General features: G+C 54.4%; 1 protein-coding gene across 1 annotated transcript in view; it reads right to left on the minus strand.

Moving 5' to 3' along the window:
- Positions 1–656: 656 nt before the first annotated feature.
- PLXND1 (plexin D1) overlaps positions 657–21,789 on the minus strand; it is a 56,948-nt gene continuing 35,815 nt past the window's right edge. Inside the window, exons 15-37 of the mRNA XM_077751635.1 lie at positions 20,965–21,064; positions 20,731–20,870; positions 19,815–19,982; positions 19,643–19,733; positions 19,196–19,459; positions 18,962–19,111; positions 18,029–18,143; positions 10,656–10,763; positions 10,454–10,566; positions 9,494–9,598; positions 8,869–8,999; positions 8,326–8,524; positions 7,129–7,275; positions 6,771–6,927; positions 5,837–5,940; positions 5,626–5,689; positions 4,826–4,860; positions 4,474–4,578; positions 3,806–3,969; positions 2,520–2,667; positions 1,359–1,499; positions 1,063–1,137; positions 657–804 (exon numbers count right to left, since the gene is read on the minus strand). Of these exons, the coding sequence (XP_077607761.1) occupies positions 688–804; positions 1,063–1,137; positions 1,359–1,499; positions 2,520–2,667; positions 3,806–3,969; positions 4,474–4,578; positions 4,826–4,860; positions 5,626–5,689; positions 5,837–5,940; positions 6,771–6,927; positions 7,129–7,275; positions 8,326–8,524; positions 8,869–8,999; positions 9,494–9,598; positions 10,454–10,566; positions 10,656–10,763; positions 18,029–18,143; positions 18,962–19,111; positions 19,196–19,459; positions 19,643–19,733; positions 19,815–19,982; positions 20,731–20,870; positions 20,965–21,064 (2,941 nt within the window). The 3' untranslated portion in view covers positions 657–687. The remainder of the gene's footprint in view (positions 805–1,062; positions 1,138–1,358; positions 1,500–2,519; positions 2,668–3,805; positions 3,970–4,473; positions 4,579–4,825; positions 4,861–5,625; positions 5,690–5,836; positions 5,941–6,770; positions 6,928–7,128; positions 7,276–8,325; positions 8,525–8,868; positions 9,000–9,493; positions 9,599–10,453; positions 10,567–10,655; positions 10,764–18,028; positions 18,144–18,961; positions 19,112–19,195; positions 19,460–19,642; positions 19,734–19,814; positions 19,983–20,730; positions 20,871–20,964; positions 21,065–21,789) is intronic.

Below are 21,789 nucleotides of genomic sequence, written 5' to 3' on the forward strand. Positions count from 1 at the left end.
GCACTTGAGAAGTTTTTTAATATATAAAAGCTTTAAAAAAAAAAAAAGTGGTGCTATCTTTAGAAACACTTCCAGCAAGATCACGTAGCCCAGCTACAGCCTTGGTGCAACTCAGCCCCCTCCCCGCCCTCCAGCCCCTGTCCCCTTGTCCTCGGCAACCCCCACTGGTGCGAAAGCCCACGGAGCCTGTCCATGGGCCGTGGGCACGGCCCACTCCACCAGCAGCCGCCCGAGCAACCACAATCTGACACTGCTTGAAACCATGTGCCACCAGGGTCCTCTCTGGGTGACAGAAGACGGAGATGGCATTGTGGTGGTCGGAGCAGAAACCAATCCAGGGCTGGTTCAAGGAAGCCTCCCCTCTGCCACATTGGATGAGGTAGTGTTTCCGGCTGCGGCCTCTGGGCAGGGGCTCCGCTCTGCTCGAGGGCGCTGGGCCATGTCGGGCGGGACTTCAGCAGCAGCAGTTGTGGTGGCTGAGCTGGGGGGGGCTCTGTCCAGGCTGTGCTGGGGGTGGGGGGACGGCAGGAGCCCAACCAGGCACTGGCTGCAGCTTTCACGTCCCCAGCCCAGAGACCCAGTCTGGGGGGCAGGTGGGAGGGGACAGAGCGAGGCACCCCAGGGGCCGGGGCTGGGGGGGCTCCTCTGCCTGGCTCTNGTCCCTCCCCAGCACCGCCTCGCACAGGCTCAGGCCTCACTGTAGCACTCATAGATGTTGTCTTCCATCAGAGCCACCACCTGCTCGAACTTGTGCTGCAGCTGGGTCCTCCTGGCCGTGGGGTTCGCCTCCAAGGCGGTCATAATCTGAAGGGGAAGCAAGGGGCCGCTGGGTCACAGCCCAAGGCCCTGGGCCCCAGAAGCCCCCACCTCAGTGGGGGGGACAAACCACACACTGCCTGGATTTCCATTGCCAGCAACCAGCACCCGGAGGACAAGTGTCCCAGGATGTGAATACTCGAGCCGGAACCTCTCCTGGGGTTTTCCTGAGCAGAGTGGAGGTAGGCAGGGCTCAAGTGGGGAGGGAGGGGGCGCCATGACCCCAGGGCCCCCAGGGGTACCCACCTGTGTGCGATATCTCTTGGCATATTTGTAGATCTCAGCCATGGCCACATTGGTGTTGAACTCGTTCTGGTATTTCTACAAGGAGGATGGGGGTGGGGCGGGGTAGTTAACCCACCCTTCAAAACAGGCCCTGTCCCAGCCCCGGTGTTTACACACAACCCCCCTCTTCCCACAGCCCTTCCCCGGGGCTCAGGGCCCCTTCCTGAGGTTCAGGGCTCCTCCCTGGGGTTCAAGGCCCCTCCCCAGGGCTCAGGGCCCCTCCCCAGGGCTCAGGGCCCGTCTGGAGCCCGCCGCACCCGAGACTCCTCGGCCAGGTGCGCGTTCATCTCCTGCTCGCTGAGCGGCGTCATGTCGTGGATCTGCTTGTAGTAGCGCTGCACGATCTTCCGGTATTCAGGGATCTCCTTGGCATAGAGCAGCTTGTTGGTCGGAGAATCCTGGGCAGAGAGGGGCNTTGTCTGTTTCTGGACACGCCCTCGTCCCTCCTCCACACTCCGCTTTGCAAAGGGGCTCTTGACCCCCTCTCTGGGCTGCCCTTTGCACGGAACTCCGCAGAACTCCTGATTTCCCATGGCACTGGCAGAGGGACGACCTGAAGGCGGACCCGCTTCCGTTAGGGGGGAAAGCGCACACAGGCTGTTTCGTTTGTATCCTTGCTTAGGGTTATGGGCCTTGGTGGCTAAGATTGCTGGAAGCCCGACTGCTGGCTCAGTGGAATATTTCCCACTGCATGTTTCCAACGCCCGAAGCAGAACGTGCCAAGTACGCTCCCAGTTCTTTGTCACGGGCATCCTGCCTGCAGAGACCGTATGTGAGAAGTGATGGCATTCTCTCGCGCACACGGCCTCTGAAAGTCATGGGCTGAAGGTAGGGCCGTGCCCCCGCCGTCCCACAGTGCCTGGTCTAATTATACCATCTCATTAATGTTCAAAGCAGCCGGCTCTGTTCCATGCGTCCCTGTCCTTGGCCAGGTCGTTCCTCTGCCTAGAATGCCACTCTCCCTCCTCTCCACTCTTGAAAACCAGCCAGATCTTCCCCCTGCACACAGCTCTCGGGGATGTCCCTCCCACGTGCATCTCAGAGGCCTTGGTCACCCGTTCTCCTCTGCCCGCTTTCACTCCGTGCCCTCTTGGGAGGGCTCTTGACCCTCAGGACTGCTGCTTGGAGCTTCTTATCTCCTTCATGACACTGAACCTGACCAAGCAGGTTTCCCACCTTGGTGCTGACTTCCCCGGGCCTGGCTCTATGGCCTGAATGCTGGAAGGTGGTGCTGGGCACACCAGAGGCAGGTGCAGACTTTCTGACCGCAGGGGCAGTTGCTGGGTGTCTGCCCCTGTTGGAAGGTGCCTGCTCATCCCACGTCCCCCCAGCTCTGAGCTCCTCAGGTTCCCCTCCCAGGACGATCTGCGGCCCACGCACCCCCCTCAGCACCCCCTTCCACCCCGGGAGCAGCAGACCTTGCCCAGCTGAAGGTCGGAGATGGAGCACGCGTCAATGAAAGCCTGAGCGATGACGGAGAGACAGGCGTCGATGTGGTCGGTCTTGTCGATGTCAAAGACAAACTGGGGGTTTTTCAGGATGTTCACCCAGAACCGGAGAGGAAGGCTGTGGGACGGGGATGACGGAGGCGGTGTGAGACCACCCTGAGTGGAGGGGCGGCAAAGGAAGTAGTCGTGGAGGGGGTTCGGAGGAGGGAGGCAGCCAGGCCCCCTGGGACTGGCTGGCTTTACTCCCCAGGCCAGAGAGGCTCAGACCCAAGGCGGAGCCTGGGTTTTGCTCATCCACACACGGGGTTGGTGACCATCTTCGGCAGCCGCAGCAGCAGCGGGGCGCAGAGCCAGGGCTCCCTCATGTAGCGGGGCAGGACGCTGGGGCGGGAGCCCCAGGGCCAGACTACCTTCCCGTCTGCTCCCAACCCCCACAGAACCTTCGGCTCTCACAGCAGAGCCTCAAGCCAAGTCCTGGTTCTCATTAGAAGAACCCCCCCCAACCCCGCCCTGCCTGGCGGCACATGGCTCCTCCTCCCAGCCCTTGCACGGCAGCAGGAAGTCCACCGTGAGCTGGGGCCACTGAGCAGCCAGGAAAGGCTGAGGGAGGGCAGGGCCCAGAGAGGACTGGTACTGCTCCCAGCCCAGGGCCACCCACTGACTCAGCAGCCTGGACTGCAGGACCCTCCCCTCGAGTTCTGAGAAGCCCCTGCAGCTGCACAGAAACTTCTAGGCTGTGTCATTTTTCCTGAGGGTCAGGCTCAAGTTTTCAACAAGTTGTGGGGTTCTGTGACCTGGAACGCCAAGAAAGCCCTGCCTTAAAGGAAAGCTACACACTGGGAAGAGGAGTCAGATCGCGTGGGTTTGAGCCTGGTTTGGCCATTGCGAGGGCTGCGTGATCGCGGGTGGGCCCTGCTTTGTGAGCCTCCACATTCTTATCTGTAAGATGGAGCTGATGGTACCCACTCAAGAGGGGTGGAAGAGAAGAAGGATGGTAAGGGTAAAACTTCTATAATGCGTGCTTCTGGTTAATTCTTACAGTTAAGGTGGATTCCTTTTATTGCCATGGTTTTACAGCTGGGAAAACTAAAGCACAGAGAGGTGAAGTCACTTATCTGAGGTCACACAGCTAGGAAGCAGCAAAAGAAGAACCGAATCCCGGCAGGTGGGCTGAGGGCGCAGGCTCTGACCCCCTGCACCCTTGCTGCCCACCCCTGCCTGCCCGCCTGCCGCCCACACCCCACTGGTCCACCAACCTGTTGGTCTTCCAGATGTGCAGCGTGTCGGGGTCCGAGATACCCCTCTTCTCAGCCTGCTCCTCCAGGAAGTCAAAGAAGTACTTGACAGCCAGTGGTGGTTTGTCTTCACGGATGCTCAGGATGGCCTTGAACAGGTCATCCAGAAACTTCTGCAGTGTGCCCTGTGGAGGAGCAGGGTGGCTCCCATCAGCCCAGGACCACTTGGGGAGGGTGAGTCTGTGCTCCGGTAGCTCCAGGGAGCCCGATGTGTTCAAGGTGGTGCATGGGAAAGCCACATACTATCAGGCTGGTCACCTATCCTCTTAGGACCTTGTTTTCCTGTCTGTGAAATGGGTCAGTGAAATTTGCCTCTCCGGGGTACTGAAAGGATTAATCCAGGTACTGGAGCACGAAGCGGGGAACTGGTAGGTCTGGGGTGATGACTCTGCCACCTGAGCTGTGTGACCCTGGGGACAGTACTGACCCCTCTGGGCCTCTGCTGCCCTGTTGGCTGATAGAGAAGTTGTCTGTCCGGCACCTCGCAGGGCTGTGAGCAAATCCCTCCCCAGGAGCAGCACACAGCCTTCCGCCTCTCATGCCAGGAGCCCTTCCGGCCCCACGGAACTCTCCCCCCAACCCACCCCTGGGCATGGGTGCACAGCTGGCCTGTCAGCAGGGAGACCCACCTTGGTGGACAGCAGGCGTGTCAGGTAGATCTCCGGTAGCACCTTCTTGCGGTGGCTCTGCCGGTGTGACTTCTTGGGCTCTGCCAGCTCGTCCGTGGGCAGCACCTAGGAGGCCAGGGAGGAGGTCAGCCCAGCATCGGGCCCCATCCTTGGCCAGCCTGGGGGCGGGCCTGGCTGCCCACGTGCTTGGTGCTGCGCAAGGGATGAGCGTGGTTCTGGGACCCAGCCCTGCGCCCCAGTCCCCAGCCTTTCCCGGGGCTGGGAACGCTCTCCCCAGAGGCCGGGGTGGCAGAAAGCCCAGTCCACACCCGATGAGGGCGGGCGCCCCCAGGGCCAGAGGCCGGGCACTCACCAGATGGAAATACTTCTCCGTGTCCAAGTCTTTCACTGTGAGAGGGAAAACACAATAAATAAACAGGAGAGAGGAGGGGAGCGAGAAACAGAAATGGAGACATAAAGATGGAGACAGGCAGAGAGAGAGAGGTCCAAAGCAAAACCTGGAGAAAAAGCAAGAGAGACAGAAAAACGCAGAAAGAAAGAGGTGAGAGAGAGAGATCTAGAGAGACACACAGAGAATGAGACAGAGAAAGAGGCAGTGAGAAACAGACATGTACAAGAAAGGAGAAACAGGGACAGAGAGAGAGAGACAGTCAACCGACGGGGGAGACCCCCAGAGGAGAAAAAGATGGCTGCCCTCACCCCTCCACTGCCCCACCCTGACCTCTTAAGCTGTGGAGAGAGACCCAAGACCCTGCTCCTGACCTCAGGAGGGGACCCTGAGATGACAGGAGCTGAGGACCCCAGACCTGGCTGCTGGGCCTAGGGAGCGTGAGGGTGTGGCTGGGGTGGGACTGAGGCAGGGCCGCAGCATAAAGCCTGGAGAGCATGCCAGTTTCCCCCCCACCCGCAGCCTGGCTGCTGCCCAGACCCCTTGCAACCACATTCCGCCCCTTGGGGGCCTCTCTCGGGCCGCCTTCAGGACACCAGCCTGAGGAGGCCTGACCACAGGCCCTGCCCAAGCTGTGATGCCCCAACCAAGGAGACCATCACCCAGCGTGGCCCTGCCTCTTAAAGCCTCAGTTTCCCTATGAGGATTGCTCATAAAGGGCCCAGGCCCAGCCTAGACACCCTCCCCATGTCCACGGGTGCTACCTCGGCCCAGCGTGTTGTCCTTCTTGTCTGTGAGGCTCATGGCCAGGGAGGCGCCTTCAGGGATCTGACCGGAGGGGAGAGGCCGAGGTCAGAGGTCAGAAGTTAGGGAGGGTGGAAGAGGGGGCTGGGGGGGCTNGAGGGGAGAGGCCGAGGTCAGAGGTCAGAAGTCAGGGAGGCTGGAATTGGGGGCTGGGGGGGCTGGGGACCCCACCTTGTAGTGGGCCAGCGTGTTGAGCTTCTTGCGGCCATCTTCCACCACTGAGGTGTCATCCAGGTCCCGGAGGATATAGCTCTGCGTGCTCGAGGCAAACCACTCTGGGGGCAGGGAGCAGGGGGTCAGGACCAGGGAGCTGGCCGGAGGGGATGGCACTAGCCTGGGCCACGCAGGGAGAGGCCTCTTGCTCTCTCTGTGGAACCCGGGGCAAGCCATGCCTCCCTCTGAGCCTCTATTTTTCCATCTGTAAAATGGGGAGGAGGAAAAAGATCCAGGGGAGAGGGTACGGTGGGCACAGAGCAGCAGGTTTGGAAATGTCCTCATCTTTGGCTTTGTTACTTTACTGTCGCTGATGAAATAAGTAAAGGCACCATGTGTGAAAGGGATCACGTACCTTCTATGACCCCACTGTCCTTAGGTACTGACTCTGCCCTTCCAGGATCTGGGTGACTGAGTGACTGCCCAACCTCATCACAGAGCTGATCCTGGCCCCTGCACACAGCCCGGGTAAGCTCCCTGCTATGAACAGTCACTGCGCCTAGTTATCATCGCAGCCTGGTGCTTGGAATGGGGCCTGGCCCAGACCAGGTGTTCTGAAGAGCCTGTGATCATAGAACGAATGTTCTCAGCTTTTTGGCCCAACTAGCACTCCTCTGCAGCCTTCAAAACCCACTCCAACTTCCCTGCCTCGAGGAAGCCTTTCCTGAATACTTTTTGCTGGTGTTTGCAGCTTGCTCACACTGCAGGACCCGTCTCCCTGCCAGAGTAGGGGGCTCCCTGGTGATGGGCGTCTCGGCTGATCACCTATCTCCAGGTCCCGGTGCCACCATTAATGTACATTTGCCGAGGGAAAGGAGTGTACAACCAAGGCAAGGGACCACCCTCACTGGAGCAGCCCGATGCCGCCGCCCGCCGCCCGGCCCCTGCCCACCGAGGTCAACGTCCTCCGCGCGTGGCCACTGAGAGTAGGGCACATTCTTGCAGAAGGCTTCCAGAATCTTCTCTTTCACCTGTGTCAGCGTGTCTGTGTCCATGGCCCGCACACTCAGCGAGTCCATGCCACAGCCCTGGAAGGACACGTTCAGGTTCTGCACGAGAGGAGAGGAGACAGTCAGCAAGTCCCTACCCTCGCTAGCCAGGGCCCAGGCAAGGCAATGGCCAGCCCCGGGCGGCGGGTCATGACTGAAGTAGGGAGGCTCCGGGCCTGTGGGTTCCCTTCCCTGTCCGCCTGGGAGGTGGTACCCGGCTGCCGGCCCCGCCCCCTCACCCTGCCGGCCCCGCCCACTCACCCGGGGCTTGGCCTCTATGTTCTCCCGAAGCAGCCACTCCTCGTTGAGGGTGTAGCGGGCCTTGCCCGTGATGGCATCAATGGAGCCCTTGTTGATCTGCTGCTTGATGGCACACAGGAGCAGGAAGAATGGCTCCCCAACTGTTTCCTGGGGTGCGCACAGGGCCGTCAGAGGTCCTGCCTGCCCGGCCCAGCCCCCACTCCCCCCTGCCCCCCTCTCTGCTCCGGGCCCCCAGCCTTTGGCCCTGGTGTGTCCCACCTGGAATGCCTTCACCCCTTCTTCTAACACCTCCACGCTGCCTGTGTAATGTTCTCCTTCTGGATCCTGGTGCCCTTCTCCCCGTCTCTCCCCACCTCCTGTCCCCTCCCTTTCCCCCTCCCCCCCATCTCCATGGACCCGAAGGTGAAAACCACTGGCTGTGGGCCATTCACCAACTCTCCCAGGTATGGGATATTCCCTTCACTGCCCTGCCTCAGAGCGGACACAATCCGCCTGCCCAGGGCCACCCAGCGGGGAGGTAGCAGAGCCAGACTCGAGTCCCCGGATGGGCCAGCTCCCAAGCCCATGACTCTGCTAAACCGCCCAGGGTGACTTTAGGGAGAACTAGAACCCCGAATGTGGTGTCAAATCACAAGCTGGTGAGTACAGAGTCTGGGGCCCGGCTGGGCCTCAGACCCCAGCCTTCCTGCTAAGCCCTTAGACCTGCGTTTAGGGTCACTTCTTCCAGGAATCCACCTTGAGCCCTCTAACTGGGTCTGAGGCGTCTGCGGTTGAGTGTCACTGTGTCACCTGTCGCTCTGTATTCTAATTGCCATTTCCAAACCCGGCCCCTCTAAGCCTGGAGGAATCTTAAGGGGCCGGGACTGGGCCTGATTTATCGTCTGAACTCAGAGCTGGGGCCTAAAGGCACGCAAGGGAGGGTTTGATGACCGAGAAAACAATCTTCTGGAACGAAGCCCCCTGACACGGCCTCTGCTCTGCCCTGAGCCCCTGCAGGAAGCCAGGCCAGGCCTTCCCTGAGCCTCAGTTCCCCTATCTGTATAATGGACCCTAAAGGACTCCCCCTGCTCCCTGGGCCCCTCTTTCCTCCTCTGCACGAAGATGACTGGGTCGACATGAGGATACAGTGAAGTCGGATCCACGACGCTCGTCCTAATGAAGGCCTGGGAGGGGGAGGGCCCTGCCGCCCCTCCTCACCCGCAGACAGCTGTACATGCAGATGGACATCCAGTTGGTGAGCATCTTCTCGACCACCGACTCCGTGCGCCGCAGCATGAGCTTCGGGTTCTTGGCGGCCGAGGCGTCGATGAGGTCCACCAGCAGCTCCTTCATGATGCCCGTGTAGTACTCGAGCTTTCCGTGGAGCGCGATGGTCAGCAGCGAGGCCAGGCTGCACCTGCCGCGGGAGGGGGCCATCACTGCCGGGCTCCCGAGGCCCGAGGCCCGGCGGCCGGGGAGGGTCAGGAAGGGGCTCCGGCGCCGCCCTGCGGGCCCGGCCATCTCTGGTATGCGCCTGCGCAGTGGCGCCTGGCAGGCGGGTGAGCGCAGCCCCGCCCCCTGGAGGGAGGGCCGCTTTCTCTACTGTCCACCGTGGCCACCGTGCCCCGAGCCTCCACCTTGGGCACCCGGGCCCCAGAAAGGCAGGCAGGTGGGGGCCTGGCGGGCAGGCTGATTCGCACGCTGCCCCAGCCTTGGGTCTGGCCAGGCCCCCGCCCCGCTCCTCCAGCCTCGCGGCCTGACCTGTCGCGCACCGCGAAGTCTTTCTGCTGCTCCAGCGCGTGCACGAAGACAATGAGAAAGTGCCTGTTGTTGAGCAACGAGGAGAACAGACCGATCCCCTCTTCCATGTTGGGCCGGCAGCTTTCCGGGATCTGCGGGAGCAATCGGTGCTGGGGTGTCCACAGGGGTGTGGTGCCTCTACCAGGCCTGGGAGTCAGCACTTAAAATGCCCTGAAGGGTTCCTTGAATGGCTCCTGGGACGGGGAGCTCACCACCTTTCCCTTAACTCCCCCTGACTGAGAATAATGGCTCAATGGAGCTGAAAAATGGGGCTCACAAAAGGTCACAAAAGGCCTGGAGGTAACCCAGAGTCCCTTACGTGAGAACTTCCCCTTTTCCATTCTCTAAGCAGCAGGTGGAGCAGGATGTCCAGAAGGGCCCAGTCCTCTCCCCTCACTACCTGGCTTGGGGTCAGCACTTACAACACCCTGAATGGACACTTGAATGCCTCCTGGGATGGAGGGGTCACTATGTTCCGATAACGGACTCCTCCCAACTCCTGGTGATCAGGATCAGATGAACGGGCAAGTGGGGCCCAGAGAGGGGAGGGGTGGCTCTGAGGCGTGCACCTGCATGGGGTACTCACCTTCCATTCTCCCAGCAGCGGGTGGGTCTCCTGCACCGGCGCGCTGCCCTGGGAGTTGAGGGTCTGGGAGGGCAGCACGTAACGTTCTTCATAGAGGGAGGAACACTGTAGGGCAGAGCACCCCCAGCATCTCAGCAGGGCCGCAGTGGCCCCGAGCGGCTCGCAAGGGCTGCTCAACCAATGCAAAGGGGTGCTTCAAACAGGAAGAGACAGTAGGCCATGGCCGGGGCCTTCAGGGTCCAGAGGCCCAAGGGTCTTCACAGGGGAAAGGAAGGGGCAGAACCTCATGCCGCGAGCTGGGGCAGCGCCCAAGGTTTAAGAGGGAGCAAACGTAGCTCAGTGTGGAACGGGTGGAACGGGCGAAAGTGCAGAGAGGCCGGCGGGAACTACAGGGTGGCCCTGTGAGGGCGACCGCAGGGTGAGCAGTGTCCACGGGGCAAGAGGCGGGGCACCGGACCCCAGCACACGTGCTCTGGTCAGGCCCGGGAAGGGGGGGCAGGGCGGCAGTCCCCGGGACGCCAAGAGGGCTGGGAGGCTTGAGGTAGAGTCCAGTGGGCACAAGGGGGGGAGGTGGAGACCCAGAGCCTGACCCAGGAGGGGCCCACCAGGGCTGCGAGAGGCGGGTGGGGAGCAGGGGGCCAGGAGAGCCCCCTCAGTGAAGGGAGAGGCAGCCTCCCCCCCCACCCCCGGAGAGTGGGGCTAAGAGCCGCCTTCCATATGGACAGTTAAACATCAAATGAATAGAGAAGAAAAGTAAGGGGAGGAACTGGGACCCCCTCCCTTGGCAGGTGAGGGGGCAGGCGGCCAGGGCTGCCATAAGCGTGTGTACAGGTTATGCACTGCTCAAAGGGCCCACGTAGCACCAAGTTTTCGCATTTGCTTAAAAGTGCCCTCTAGGTTGGCATGGCTCAGAAGGAGATCCAGGAGCCCCTGAGGAGAGGGGCAAGGGCGCCGGCTGACCTTAGGGAAGAAGGTGCGGGTCACAAAGTGCTTATACTCCAGGAACGGGATGCCCTGACTTCGGTTCAGCTCCTTGGTCAGATCAGTCATGTCTGTCTGCAGCTCAGCAAAGCCTGGTGGATAGGCAGTTGAGTACATCTTGAACTCATGCCTCAGATGGGAAAGCCAAGGTCCAGTGTCCCGTACAGCCCCCGCCCGCTACCTTTCCGGATTTCCTCTCGGATCTGAGATTCCATCTCCTCCATTTGCAGCAGCGTCTTCTGCCAGTAGCGCTCTGCACGGCGGCTCTTGGTACAGAAGACAAACAGGGCTGCAGACGGTAGAGAGGGGGTCAGGCCTGGAAAGCCCTTTGGAAAACCCAGCCCTTTGGTGGTGGTTGGGGTGCCTGGGGGGGCTCAGTCGGTTAAGCATCCAACTTCAGCTCAGGTCACGATCTCACAGTTCGTGAGTTCGAGCCCCTCATCGGGCGCTGTGCTGACAGCTCAGAGTCTGGTGCCTGCTTTGGATTCTGTATTTCCCTCTCTGTCTGCTCCTCTCCTGCTCACACTCTCTCAAAAATAAATAAACATTAAAAAAATTTTTTTTAAGTAAATCTTTGGTGGTACATGGCAGTGAGCAGGGCCTGGGCCTGGAGCAAGAGGTGCTGCTGGCTTCCTGTGCCTCAGGGCAGGGTGCAGGAAGGTGGGCTGGGCCCTGCACCTATGGTCCTCCCCTCCCTGATGGGCCGAAAACTCCTATGGGGTAAAGGGCTGGGAATGCCCAGGAAAATAACTCTGATGTCCCATTCTTATAAAAAGTGTGGGGTGTGCGGGTGTGTTTAAACAGGAGTAAACATTAAAAAATAAAGGTAGTGGGTCAAACACTTAGAAAGTGAATATGAAGAGTAAGACAGAAGTAGTAAAATTAATGAAAATACGATAATTAGCTAAGAGATACATAAAAACAGATATAAAGTATATCATCAAAAATAAAAAATGGGGGAGAGTAAAAATATAAAGCTGTGGAACATGCTCAAAATTAACTTATCAACTTAAAGGAGACTGTTGGCTCAGTGGGTTAAGTGTCTGACTTCAGCTCAGGTCATGATCTCACTTTTCAGGAGTTTGAGCCCTGCATTGGGCTCTGTGCTGATGGCTCAGAGCCTGGAGCCTGCTTCGGATTCTGTGTCTCCTTCTCTCTCTGCCCCACCCCTAATCATGCTCTGTCTCTCTCTCAAAAATAAACATTAAAAAGAAATGTTTTTAAGTGACTATTAAAACCAAAGATATTATATGTGGTAACCTTGCAGTTACCACAAAGAAAAAAACATATAAAATACACACACACAAAAAACAAATCTAAAGAAAGCTATCAGGCCGCAAGGGAAGAGAGCAGAAAAAAGGAACAGAAGCTATAAAAACAGCCAGAGAGTAACAAAACAACAAGTACATACCTATCAATAATTACTTTAAATATAAATGGACTGAATTCTCCAATGAAAAGACATGGATGGATGAATGGATACAAACAAAAACAAGACACAACTATCTGCTGCCCACAAGAGACTCAGAAGTGTGTGGATACAAACTGAAGGTGAAAAGAATATCCCATGCAAATGGAAGTGAAAAAAAGCTTGAGGTAGCAATACTTCCATCCGATGCAACAGATTTTAAAACAAAGAGTCAATCCAACCAGAGAATATGACATTTGTAAATATTTCTGCACCCAACATAGAAGCACCTAATGATACAAGGCAAATATTAACAGGCCTAAAGGGAGAAGGAGACAGCAACACAATAATATGGACTTTAACACCCCACTTACATTGATGGATAGACCATCCAGACAGAAAATCAGTAAGGAAGCATCATCCTTAAATGACACACTGGACCAGCTGAACTTAACAGATATATACAGAACACTCCATCCAAAAATAGTAAGGAACACCTTGCTCAGTCTGGGTGGCTCAGCTCGTTGAGAATCTGAGTCTTGATTTTGGCTCAGGTCATGATCTCACAGTCATGAGATCAAGCCCCGTATTGGCCTCTGGATGGGGCCTGGAGCCTGCTTAAGATTCTCTCTCTCCCTTTCCCTCTGCCCTTCCCCTGATCACACACCCTTTCTCCCTCTCAAAATAAAATAAAATCTCGGGGCACCTGGGTGGCTCAGTCAGTTAAGCATCCGACCTTGAGTCAGGTCATGATCTCTCAGTCCGTGTGTTCAAGCCCTTCATCAGGCTCTGTACTGACAGTGCAGAGCCTGGAACCTGCTTCAAGTTCTGTGTCTCCCTCTCACTCTGCCCCTCCCCTACACACACACACACACACACACACACACACACTCTCTCTCTCTCTCTCTCAAAAATGAATAAACATTAACAAAATTTAAAATAAAATCTCAAAAACAGCAAAATACATATTCTTTTCAAGTGCACATGGAACATTCTATAGGATAGGTCACATATTAGGCTACAAAACAAGTCTTAATAAATTTAAGAAAACTGAAGTCATACCAACCATCTCTTCTGACCACAACAGCATGAAACTAGAAATTAATTACCAGTAGAAAATGGGAAAAGGCACAAACATGTAGAGATGAAACAACATGTTACTGAACAGCCAATGAGTAAATGAAGAAACCAAAGAGGAAATGAAAAAATACATGCAGAAGAATAAAAACGGAAGCAGGGCAGTCCAAAATCTTTGGTACGCAGCAAAAGCCACTGTAAGAGGGAAGTTTGTTAGTAATACACAGGCCTCCTTCAGGAAACAAAAGAAATCTCAAATGACCTAACCTTAAAGGAACTAGAAAAAGAACAAAGCCCAAAGTTAGTAGAAGGAAGGAAATAGAGATCAGAGAAGGCAGAAATGAAATAGACTAAAAAACAATAGGACCAATCAATGAAACCAAGAGCTGGTTCTTGGATAAGAAACAAAATTGACAAACCTTTCGCCAGGCTCATCCAGGAAAAAGAGGACTAAATGAAATCAGAAATGAGAACTGAGAAATTGCAACTGATGCCACAGAAATACAAAAGATAAGAGAACACTGTATATTATATACCAACAAATTAGACAAACTAGAGAAAAAGGACAAATTCCTAGAAATACACAACCTTTTAAGACTGAATCATTAAAAAGAAAATCTGAACATACTGATTACTAGTAATAAAATTAAATCATTAATTTAGAAACTCTCCAAAAAACAGAAGTCCACATCCAAATGGCTTTACAGGTGATTTCTATCAAACATTTAAAAAGTTAATACCAGTTCTCCTGATATTATTCCAAACAATTGAAGAGAAAGGAATACTTCCAAGCTCATTTTATGAAGTCAAAACCAGAGACTACAAAAAAAAAAAAGAAAAGAAAATTACAGGCCAATATCACTGATGAACAAAGGTACAAAAAATAAATCTGCAAAAATATTAGCAAACCAAATTCAACAATACATTAAAAAGATTGTACACCATGGGGGTGCCTGGGTGGCTCAGTCAGTTAAGCGTCTGACTCTTGATTTCGCTGCAGGTCATGATCTCACAGTTCATGGGATCAAGCCCCACATCGGGCTCTGCTTGGGATTCTCTTTCTCTCTCTGCCTCTCTCCCACTCACACTCTCTCAATCTTTCTTTCTCTCAGAATAAATAAATAAATTTAATGAAGGCTAGAAATCACATGATCATGTCAATGGACGCAGAAAGAACAACTGACAAAATTCAACATCTACTTATGATAAAAACTCTCAGCAAAGTAGGCATAGTGGGAATGTACCTCAACATAATAAAGGCCAGGACAAACCCACAGCTAATATCAAACTCAATGGTGAAAAGCTGAGAGCATTTCCTCTAAGATCAGGAAGGAGGCCCATTCTCATCAATCTTATTCAACATAGCATTTAGAAGTCCTAGCCATTGCAATTAGGCAAGAAAAAGAAATAAAAGGCATCCACATTTGAAAGGAAGAAGTAAAATGTCACTGTTTACAGATGACATAACATATATAGAAAACCTTAAAGATGCCACCAAAAAACTATTACAACTACTACATGGATTCAGTTAAGTTGCAGGATACAAAGTGAATATATGGAAATCTATTGTGTTTCTATATACTAATAAAGAATGATTCAGAAAAAGAAATAAGAAAACAATACCATTTACAATTGCACCAAAAAGAATAAGATGCCTAGGAATAAATTTAATCACAGGAGTAAGAAATCTGTACTCTGAAAAGTGTAAGACATTGATGAGAAAAACTGAAGATGACACATACATGAAAGGAAAGATCTACCACACACGTACATTGGAGGAATTATTGTTAAAATGCCCACACTACCCAAAGCAATCTACAGATTCAGTTCAAGTCCTATCAAAATACCAATGTTATATTTCACAGAACTGGAATAAATTATCCTAAAATTTGTAAGAAACCACAAAAGACTCCAAACGGTCAATGCAATCTTGAGAAAGAAGAACAAAGCAGGAGGTATCACGCTCCCAGACTTCAAACTGTACCACAAAGCTATTGTAAGCAAAATAGTATGGTAAAAGGCATATGGACCAATGGACTAGAATAGAGTCCACAAATAAACTCATCCTGGCACGGTCAATTAATCTTCAACAAAGGAGGCAAGAAAAGACAATGGGGAAAAGACGGTCTCTTCACTAAATGGTGTTGGGAAATCTTGGCAGCCACATGCAAAAAGAATGAAACCAGACCACTGTCTTATACCATATACAAAAATAAAGTCAAAATGAATTAAAGATTTAAATGTGAGGCTTGAAACCATAAAACTTCTAGAAGAGAACATAAGCAGTAAACGAGTGGACATCAGTCTCAGCAATATTTTTTTGGATATGTCTCCTCAGGTGAGGGCAACAAAAGCAAAAATAAACAGATGGGACTACATCAAACTAAAAAGCTTTTGGACGGTGAAGGAAACCATCCACAAAATAAAAGGGCAGCCTATTAAATGGAAGATGATACTTGCAAATGATACGTCCAATAAAACGCTGATATCCAAAATATATAGAGACTCATAAAACTGAATAACAAAAACCAAACAACCCGATTAGCAAATGGGCAGAGGACCTGAGTAGACATTTCTCCAAAGAAGACATCCAGATGGCCAGCAGACACATGTAAAGATGCTCAATGTGACTCATCATCAGGGAAATACACATCAAAACCACAATGAGGTAGCACCTCACAGCTGTCAGAATGGCTTGTATCAAAATGACAAGAAACAACAAGTGTCAGCAAGAATGTGGAGAAAAGGGAGCCCTGGTAAGCTGCTGGTGGAAATATAAATTGATGCAGCCACTATGGACCACAGTATGGAGGGTCCTCAAAGATAAAAATAGAACTCTCCTAGGATCCAGCAATTCCACTTCTGGGTATTTATCTGAAGAAAACAAAAATACTAATTCAAAAAGAAACATGCATCCCTATTTTCACTGCAGCATTATTTACAATAGCCAAGATGTGTAAGTATGCTGAGTGTCCATGGATAAATGAACGGATAAAGAAGTTGTGGTATAGAGATACAATGAAATATTACTCAGCCGTAAAAAAGAATGAAATCTTGCCATTTGTGACAACATAGATGGACCTACAGGCTATTACACTAAGAAATAAGTCGACAGAGGAAGACAAATGCTCTGTGATTTCACTTATATGTGGAATCCAAAAAAAAAAATAAAACACTCAGATACAGAGAACAATCTGGTGGTTGCGAGGGGTGTGGAGGAATGGGTGAAATAGGTAAAGGGGATTAAGAGGTACAAACTTCCACTAATAAAACACGTAAGTTTTGGGGATGTAATGTACAACATAGGGAATACAGTCAATAACATTATAATAACTTTGTATAGTGACAGAAGGTAACTATATCAAAATACTGAATCACGATATTGTGCACCTGAAACTAACATAATACTGTATGTCAATTAAAAACAACAACAACAGGGGTCTCCCAGGGTCAGGATCCTTGCCAGGCGCGGTGGTGCACGCCTGTAGTCCCAGGCCCTCGAGAAGCTGAGGCAGGAGGAAGGCTTGAGCCCAGGAGTTCTGGGCTGTAGGGTGCTAAGCCAGTCAGGGGTCCGCACTAAGTTCAGCATCAACACGGTGATCTCCGGGGAGTGGGGGACCAGGAGGGACCACCAGTTTGCCTAAGGAGGGGTGAGCCGGCCCAGGTTGGAAATAGAGCAGATCAAAAAAAAAAAAACAGGGGTAAACAGTGACTTTCTTTGGGTGAGAGAATTATGGGCGATTTCTTCTCTTTCTGCTTTTTATCATTTTCCATTCTTTCAACAAGGACCAGGTGTTAACTTGTGAATTATGAAGCATTTAAAAGATTACACAGTAGTATTATATTATAATCCCTTCCTGGGGTGGGGAAGAGGGGAATACACACACACACACACACACACACACACACACACACACACAGCTGACCCTTGGACAACTGGTTTTGAACTATGCAGGTCCACTTACCAGCAGATTTTTAAAAATAAATACAGTGTGTACTGTAAATGTGTGGTTTTTTTTAATGTTTTATTTATTTCTAGGGGAGAGAGAGAGAGAGACAGCATGAGCAGGGGAGGGTCAGAGAGAGAGGGAGTCACAGACTGAAACAGGCTCCAGGCTCCGAGCTGGCAGTCAGCACAGAGCCCGACGCGGGGCTCAAACCCACGAACTGCGAGATCATGACCTAAGTGAAAGTCGGACGCTTAACTGACTAAGCCACCCAGGTGCCCCTGTAAATGTGTTTTTTTATCCTTATGATTTTCTTAATAACATTTTCTTTTTTCTTTTCTTTTTTTTTTTTGAGAGAGACAGACAGACAAAGCGTGAGCCAGGGAGGGGCAGAGAGAGAGGGAGCCACAAAATCCAAAGCAGGCTCCGGCTCTGAGCTGTCAGCACAGAGTTGATGCTGGGCTTGAACCAGCATCATGAGACGTGAGATCATGACCTGAGCTGAAGTCAGATGCCCAATGACTGCACCACCCAGGCGCCCCAACATTTTCTTTTTACTAGTTTACTTTATGGTAAGAATACAGTTTATAATGCATATAAATACGAAATATGTATTGATTGTTTATGTTATTGGTAAGGCTTCCAGAAACAGGAGACTATTAGTTGTTAAGTTTTGGGGGAATCAAAAGTTATACATAGACTTTGGACTGGTGGGGGGGGGTCAGCGCCCCAGCTGCATGCTCAAGGATCAACTGTATCACCTTTATAACCATTAGTTTAATAGTAGGAAAGCCTACCAAATATGTAGGTTAAACTTCCTTTGTAAGCTCCTTTAGTAGCTCCTTATTGGTTAGAGGACAAGGTTCCAAGTGCCCTTGCCAGGCACGGAGGGCCCGCAGCCTGGACGCAGCCCTTCCCCAGCATCTATCATCTTCCACCCATCCGGGCCGTAGCCAGGGCCCAGCTCTCAGTGGGTCACCCACCATCACGCCTTTGCTCAAGCCGTATCTCCAGCCCACCATTCTGCTATCTGCCCATCTTCTGCCCATGCAAAGTCATGGGGCTGCAGCAAGGTGGGGGCTGGTCTGGCCCCCAAGGCGTCGCGAGGGTAGGTCTCCTTACCGACCACAGAGAGCAGCAGCAGCACACTGCAGATGACGATGGACACGATGATGGCGGTCTCACTGCCCCCCAGCTGCAGCGTGGCAATGGTCTGGTTGAAGTTCCCCACCTGGATCTGGGCAGAGGTGGGAGGAGGGGCTTGTAGCTTCCCTGGACTCACATGCTGGCTCCTCTTCTCACTAGCTGTGGGGTCCTGGGCAAGTCACCTAACCTCTTGGAACCTCAGATGCCACATCTATAAACACAGAGAGAACCGCGCCCACCTCCTGGGGATGTGGTGAGGGCTACATCAGATGGTGCTTGGCGAGCTCTGGCACAGAGCAAGACTCCGTGTGGGCTGGGATTGGTAGGGGGGAGGCCAGGGGCAGCACAGTGCTCAGGTCCTGGCTGCTGTCCCCAAGTAAATGGAGGACAGTCTGATGACCAGGGGAACAGGCCAAGTCTGAGCATTCAGAAAGCATAACTGGGACTGGGGTGCAGGTGAAAGGCGGGCTTTGCCAGTCAGACCCGTCCTGGGCAGCATGTTGCTGCCTGATAGGGAGAGAGCTTCCCATCCCAGGAATTGTGCAAACAGGTACAGCATAGAAAAGCTCTCATTTCTGGGCCCCTCTGCACTCCTCCTGTTTCCCTCCCCTGGTGACTTTGCACGTGACTGGCAGCCCGGACTCAAGGTGGAGCGTCAAGTGGAACATGGCCTCAGACAGTCCAGCCCCATCAGGCCCATCTGGGCCGATCGCTGCCCTGGAGCAGGTCATGAAGTTCTTGAGCCTCATCTGTCAAGAGGGGATGGAAAGCTGCGCTTTGCTCCCCTTGCCTCGTCCACTGAGCATGGAGATGCTTAGCTCTGATACGCTGGGGGAGGGGCAGGCACTCAAGCAGATGGGGCCGGTGGGGGACAAGCCTGCCTCCGCCTGGGGCACCCCGTTCACTCACTGTGATGGGCAGCTGGCCCTCGGCCGTGCCCAGGGACTCGTTGACCGAGCAGTGGATGACTCTGTCCGAGACGATCTGGATGTCACAGGCTACTTGGCCTATCCTGATCCGGTACTCGTGGCTTTCGAGCCCCAGGCCGTCCTGCTCCTTCTGCGGGCACAGAGCGGGGGTGCTCGCAAGGTGGGCTCAGCGCCCGGCCCGCCCACGCCCGCACAGGTACCCGCCGGCACCCACGTGGATGACCAGGGTGAGGGGCTCCCCGGGGTGGTGCTTGATCCACTTCTCCCTCTTGGCCGTGGAGAACTGCGGGTCCGGGAGATAGTCCAGGCTGAACCTGCTGTCCCGCCGCGCCTCTTGGGGGTCCAGCAGCTCCTCAGCCACAGCCGCCTCGTCGGTGTAGGCCCTTCCATTGATGAAGAAGTCCACCGGTGCCGATGCATTGCTCAGGGCCCCAGGGGACGGGCAGGTGATGAGGGTGGAGTTGAGAACCTTGCAGAGCTGGTAGGGAAGGGCCAGGGCCGGGTTGAAGATGGACAGACGGGCATGGAGAAATGGGGGGTGGGGATTGAGGTTTAAGGTGGCAGAGAGAGAGGGAGAGACAGAGAGGACAGACAGACGCAGCAGAGTGAGGGCGCGTCAGGGCTATGGCCGCTCCCCGCCTGCCCTGGGCCTAGACCTCACCGTGGGCTCCCGGCCGATGTGGTGCACGGCCATGGACACGTTCTGCACCATGTGGAAACGCTCGCCAGCCACCGTGATGGTCCTGCCGCCACTGCGGGTACAGCGAGCCCTGTCAACCCCGCCGCAGCCCTGCAGAGCCAGCCCGGCCTGAGGTGGGGGCCCGGGGTCTCACCTGACGGGGCTGCGGCGGGGGCTGATGGCCGTGATGACCGGGTTCTGCATGTACTGGAAGGTGAGGCTGCTGCGCACACAGCCCCGGCGCTCAAAGCGCACGCACACCGGCACAGCGGCTGGCAGAGCGCCCTCGGGCACCGTGCAGGTGATGCTGGTGTCTGTGCGTCTGGGGGAGGGCAGTGGCACTGTCAGCGTGGCCCCCACCTCCCACGGCTTGCTCCTGCCTGTCCCGTCACCCAGGGCACCAGCCTCCTCAACTGGCCTGGCCTCCTGCCCCCTTGCATGTCCCCACCGCCATGCCCTTGCTCAGGCTGTCCTCCCCACCTTCAACACCTTCCCTTTTCCCCTGGCCCTGCCCGTGTGTGCCAGTTCTGCCCCGTCCCACCTCACCAACAAGCCTTCCCAGAGTCCCTCTCTCAAGTGCCGCCACCAGTGAGGAGTGGCTCTGAAGCACCCACTTTCCCCCCAAATCTCAGATGCTTCTGTTTCCTGCGGGAGTGTCTGCTTTCCCGAGAGCTGAGACTTTGCTGGGCTCTTCTTGGTATCCGCAGCAATGCCCATCAATGGGGCCCGGTACACAGTAAGTGCATAATAAAGACAGTGGTATTTCATCATGAGGTTCTGGACCACACCCCTGGGCCAGCCAGAGGATCTCAGAATGTGTACGACCATCACATTTTTTTAACGCAGAGGTCACTTATGGAGCTCCTACTGTATGCCGGGCACAGAGAACTACTCACAATTACTGTTCTTACCAGATGAGGAGACTGAGGCTCAGAGAAGGGAAGGGGCTTGGCCAAGGGGACACAGCCAGTGAATACTCGAGTGGTGCAGGGACGTCACTCCACCCTTCCAGCCCCCCAGCCCTCCAGGTTCCCTAGTAACGAAGAGGTGGCCCAGGCCCAGGGGCTTACACGAGCTCCGTGCAGGGTTCTGTGTCGTTCACCAGGACATGGAGCTCAGAGCCCACGTGGAGGTCAGTGCCGTGGATTGTGATCCTGGTGCCCCCCGCCTTGGGGCCCTTGTCGGGCTCTAGGGATTGAACCAGGGGCAGCTGTGGGGAGGAAGACAGGTGGTCAGGCCTCAGGCCATCCCCAGGTGTGCGCCTGGTGGGGTGGGCAGGAAGGGGGGGGCACGGCCTCCCTTACCACATAGGAGAAGCGCTCCCGTGACTTGCCCTCTTTAGAGGCGTTCACCGTCACCACGTCCGAGAATGCCTCTGGGGCCGTTCCCGTAGCGCACACAATCCTGGGGGAGGCAGCTTCGGTCAGGGGAGCAGAGGGCTCTCGGGCTAGGTAGGCAGCACCCGGGTTCTCCCTTGAATAACGGCCCCCCCCACTGCACCCCGAAGGTGTGTGAGCTGCGCAAAGTACTAGGCTACATACAACTACATAAAGGATGAATCATATTATGGCTAGTGGTCACTTGCCACCCTTGCCCTCAGCCCCCTGCCTCTCCCACTCACAGCCGGGCCAGCCGGCGGCAGCACCCACATAAAACACAGAAACCACTCCCCATCAGCTGGGCACAGCCACTCAGAACCCCGATGTCACTCTGATGCCAGGCTCTTCCCCAGGACTCCCCACCCCATGACTTTCCCACAATCCTGCAACTGTGTGACAAGGGGCTTAGATAAGATGGTCTATCGGGATCTGAACATTCTCCAGCCATGAGGACATGTGTGGGGCTGGTAGACTGGCGGCTTTTCTGCAAGCCTGACTTAGAGCTCCCCCCTCCCCCGAAGGAAACGCAGCTCACCCCCTGCTTTTCTAGAGCCCCTCTGGGCCAGGCCCCACAGCGGTAGCCCCACCCTTCGTGAACTGCAAGGCTTTTGTTGCTTTTTTAAAAAATTGGCGCAAGGCTTCTGTAGAAGTCCGGCCATTCTGGGGGAACCTGGGGGGCTTCCCAGAGCAGCAGGTGTTGAAGTGGGAACTTGAAGGACAGGGAGACGTGTCCAGAGTAGGGAAGGGCAG

The sequence above is a fragment of the Crocuta crocuta genome, unplaced genomic scaffold (genome assembly GCF_008692635.1).
Source record: "Crocuta crocuta isolate KB4526 unplaced genomic scaffold, BGI_CrCroc_1.0 scaffold69-1, whole genome shotgun sequence".
Taxonomy (NCBI): domain Eukaryota; kingdom Metazoa; phylum Chordata; class Mammalia; order Carnivora; family Hyaenidae; genus Crocuta; species Crocuta crocuta.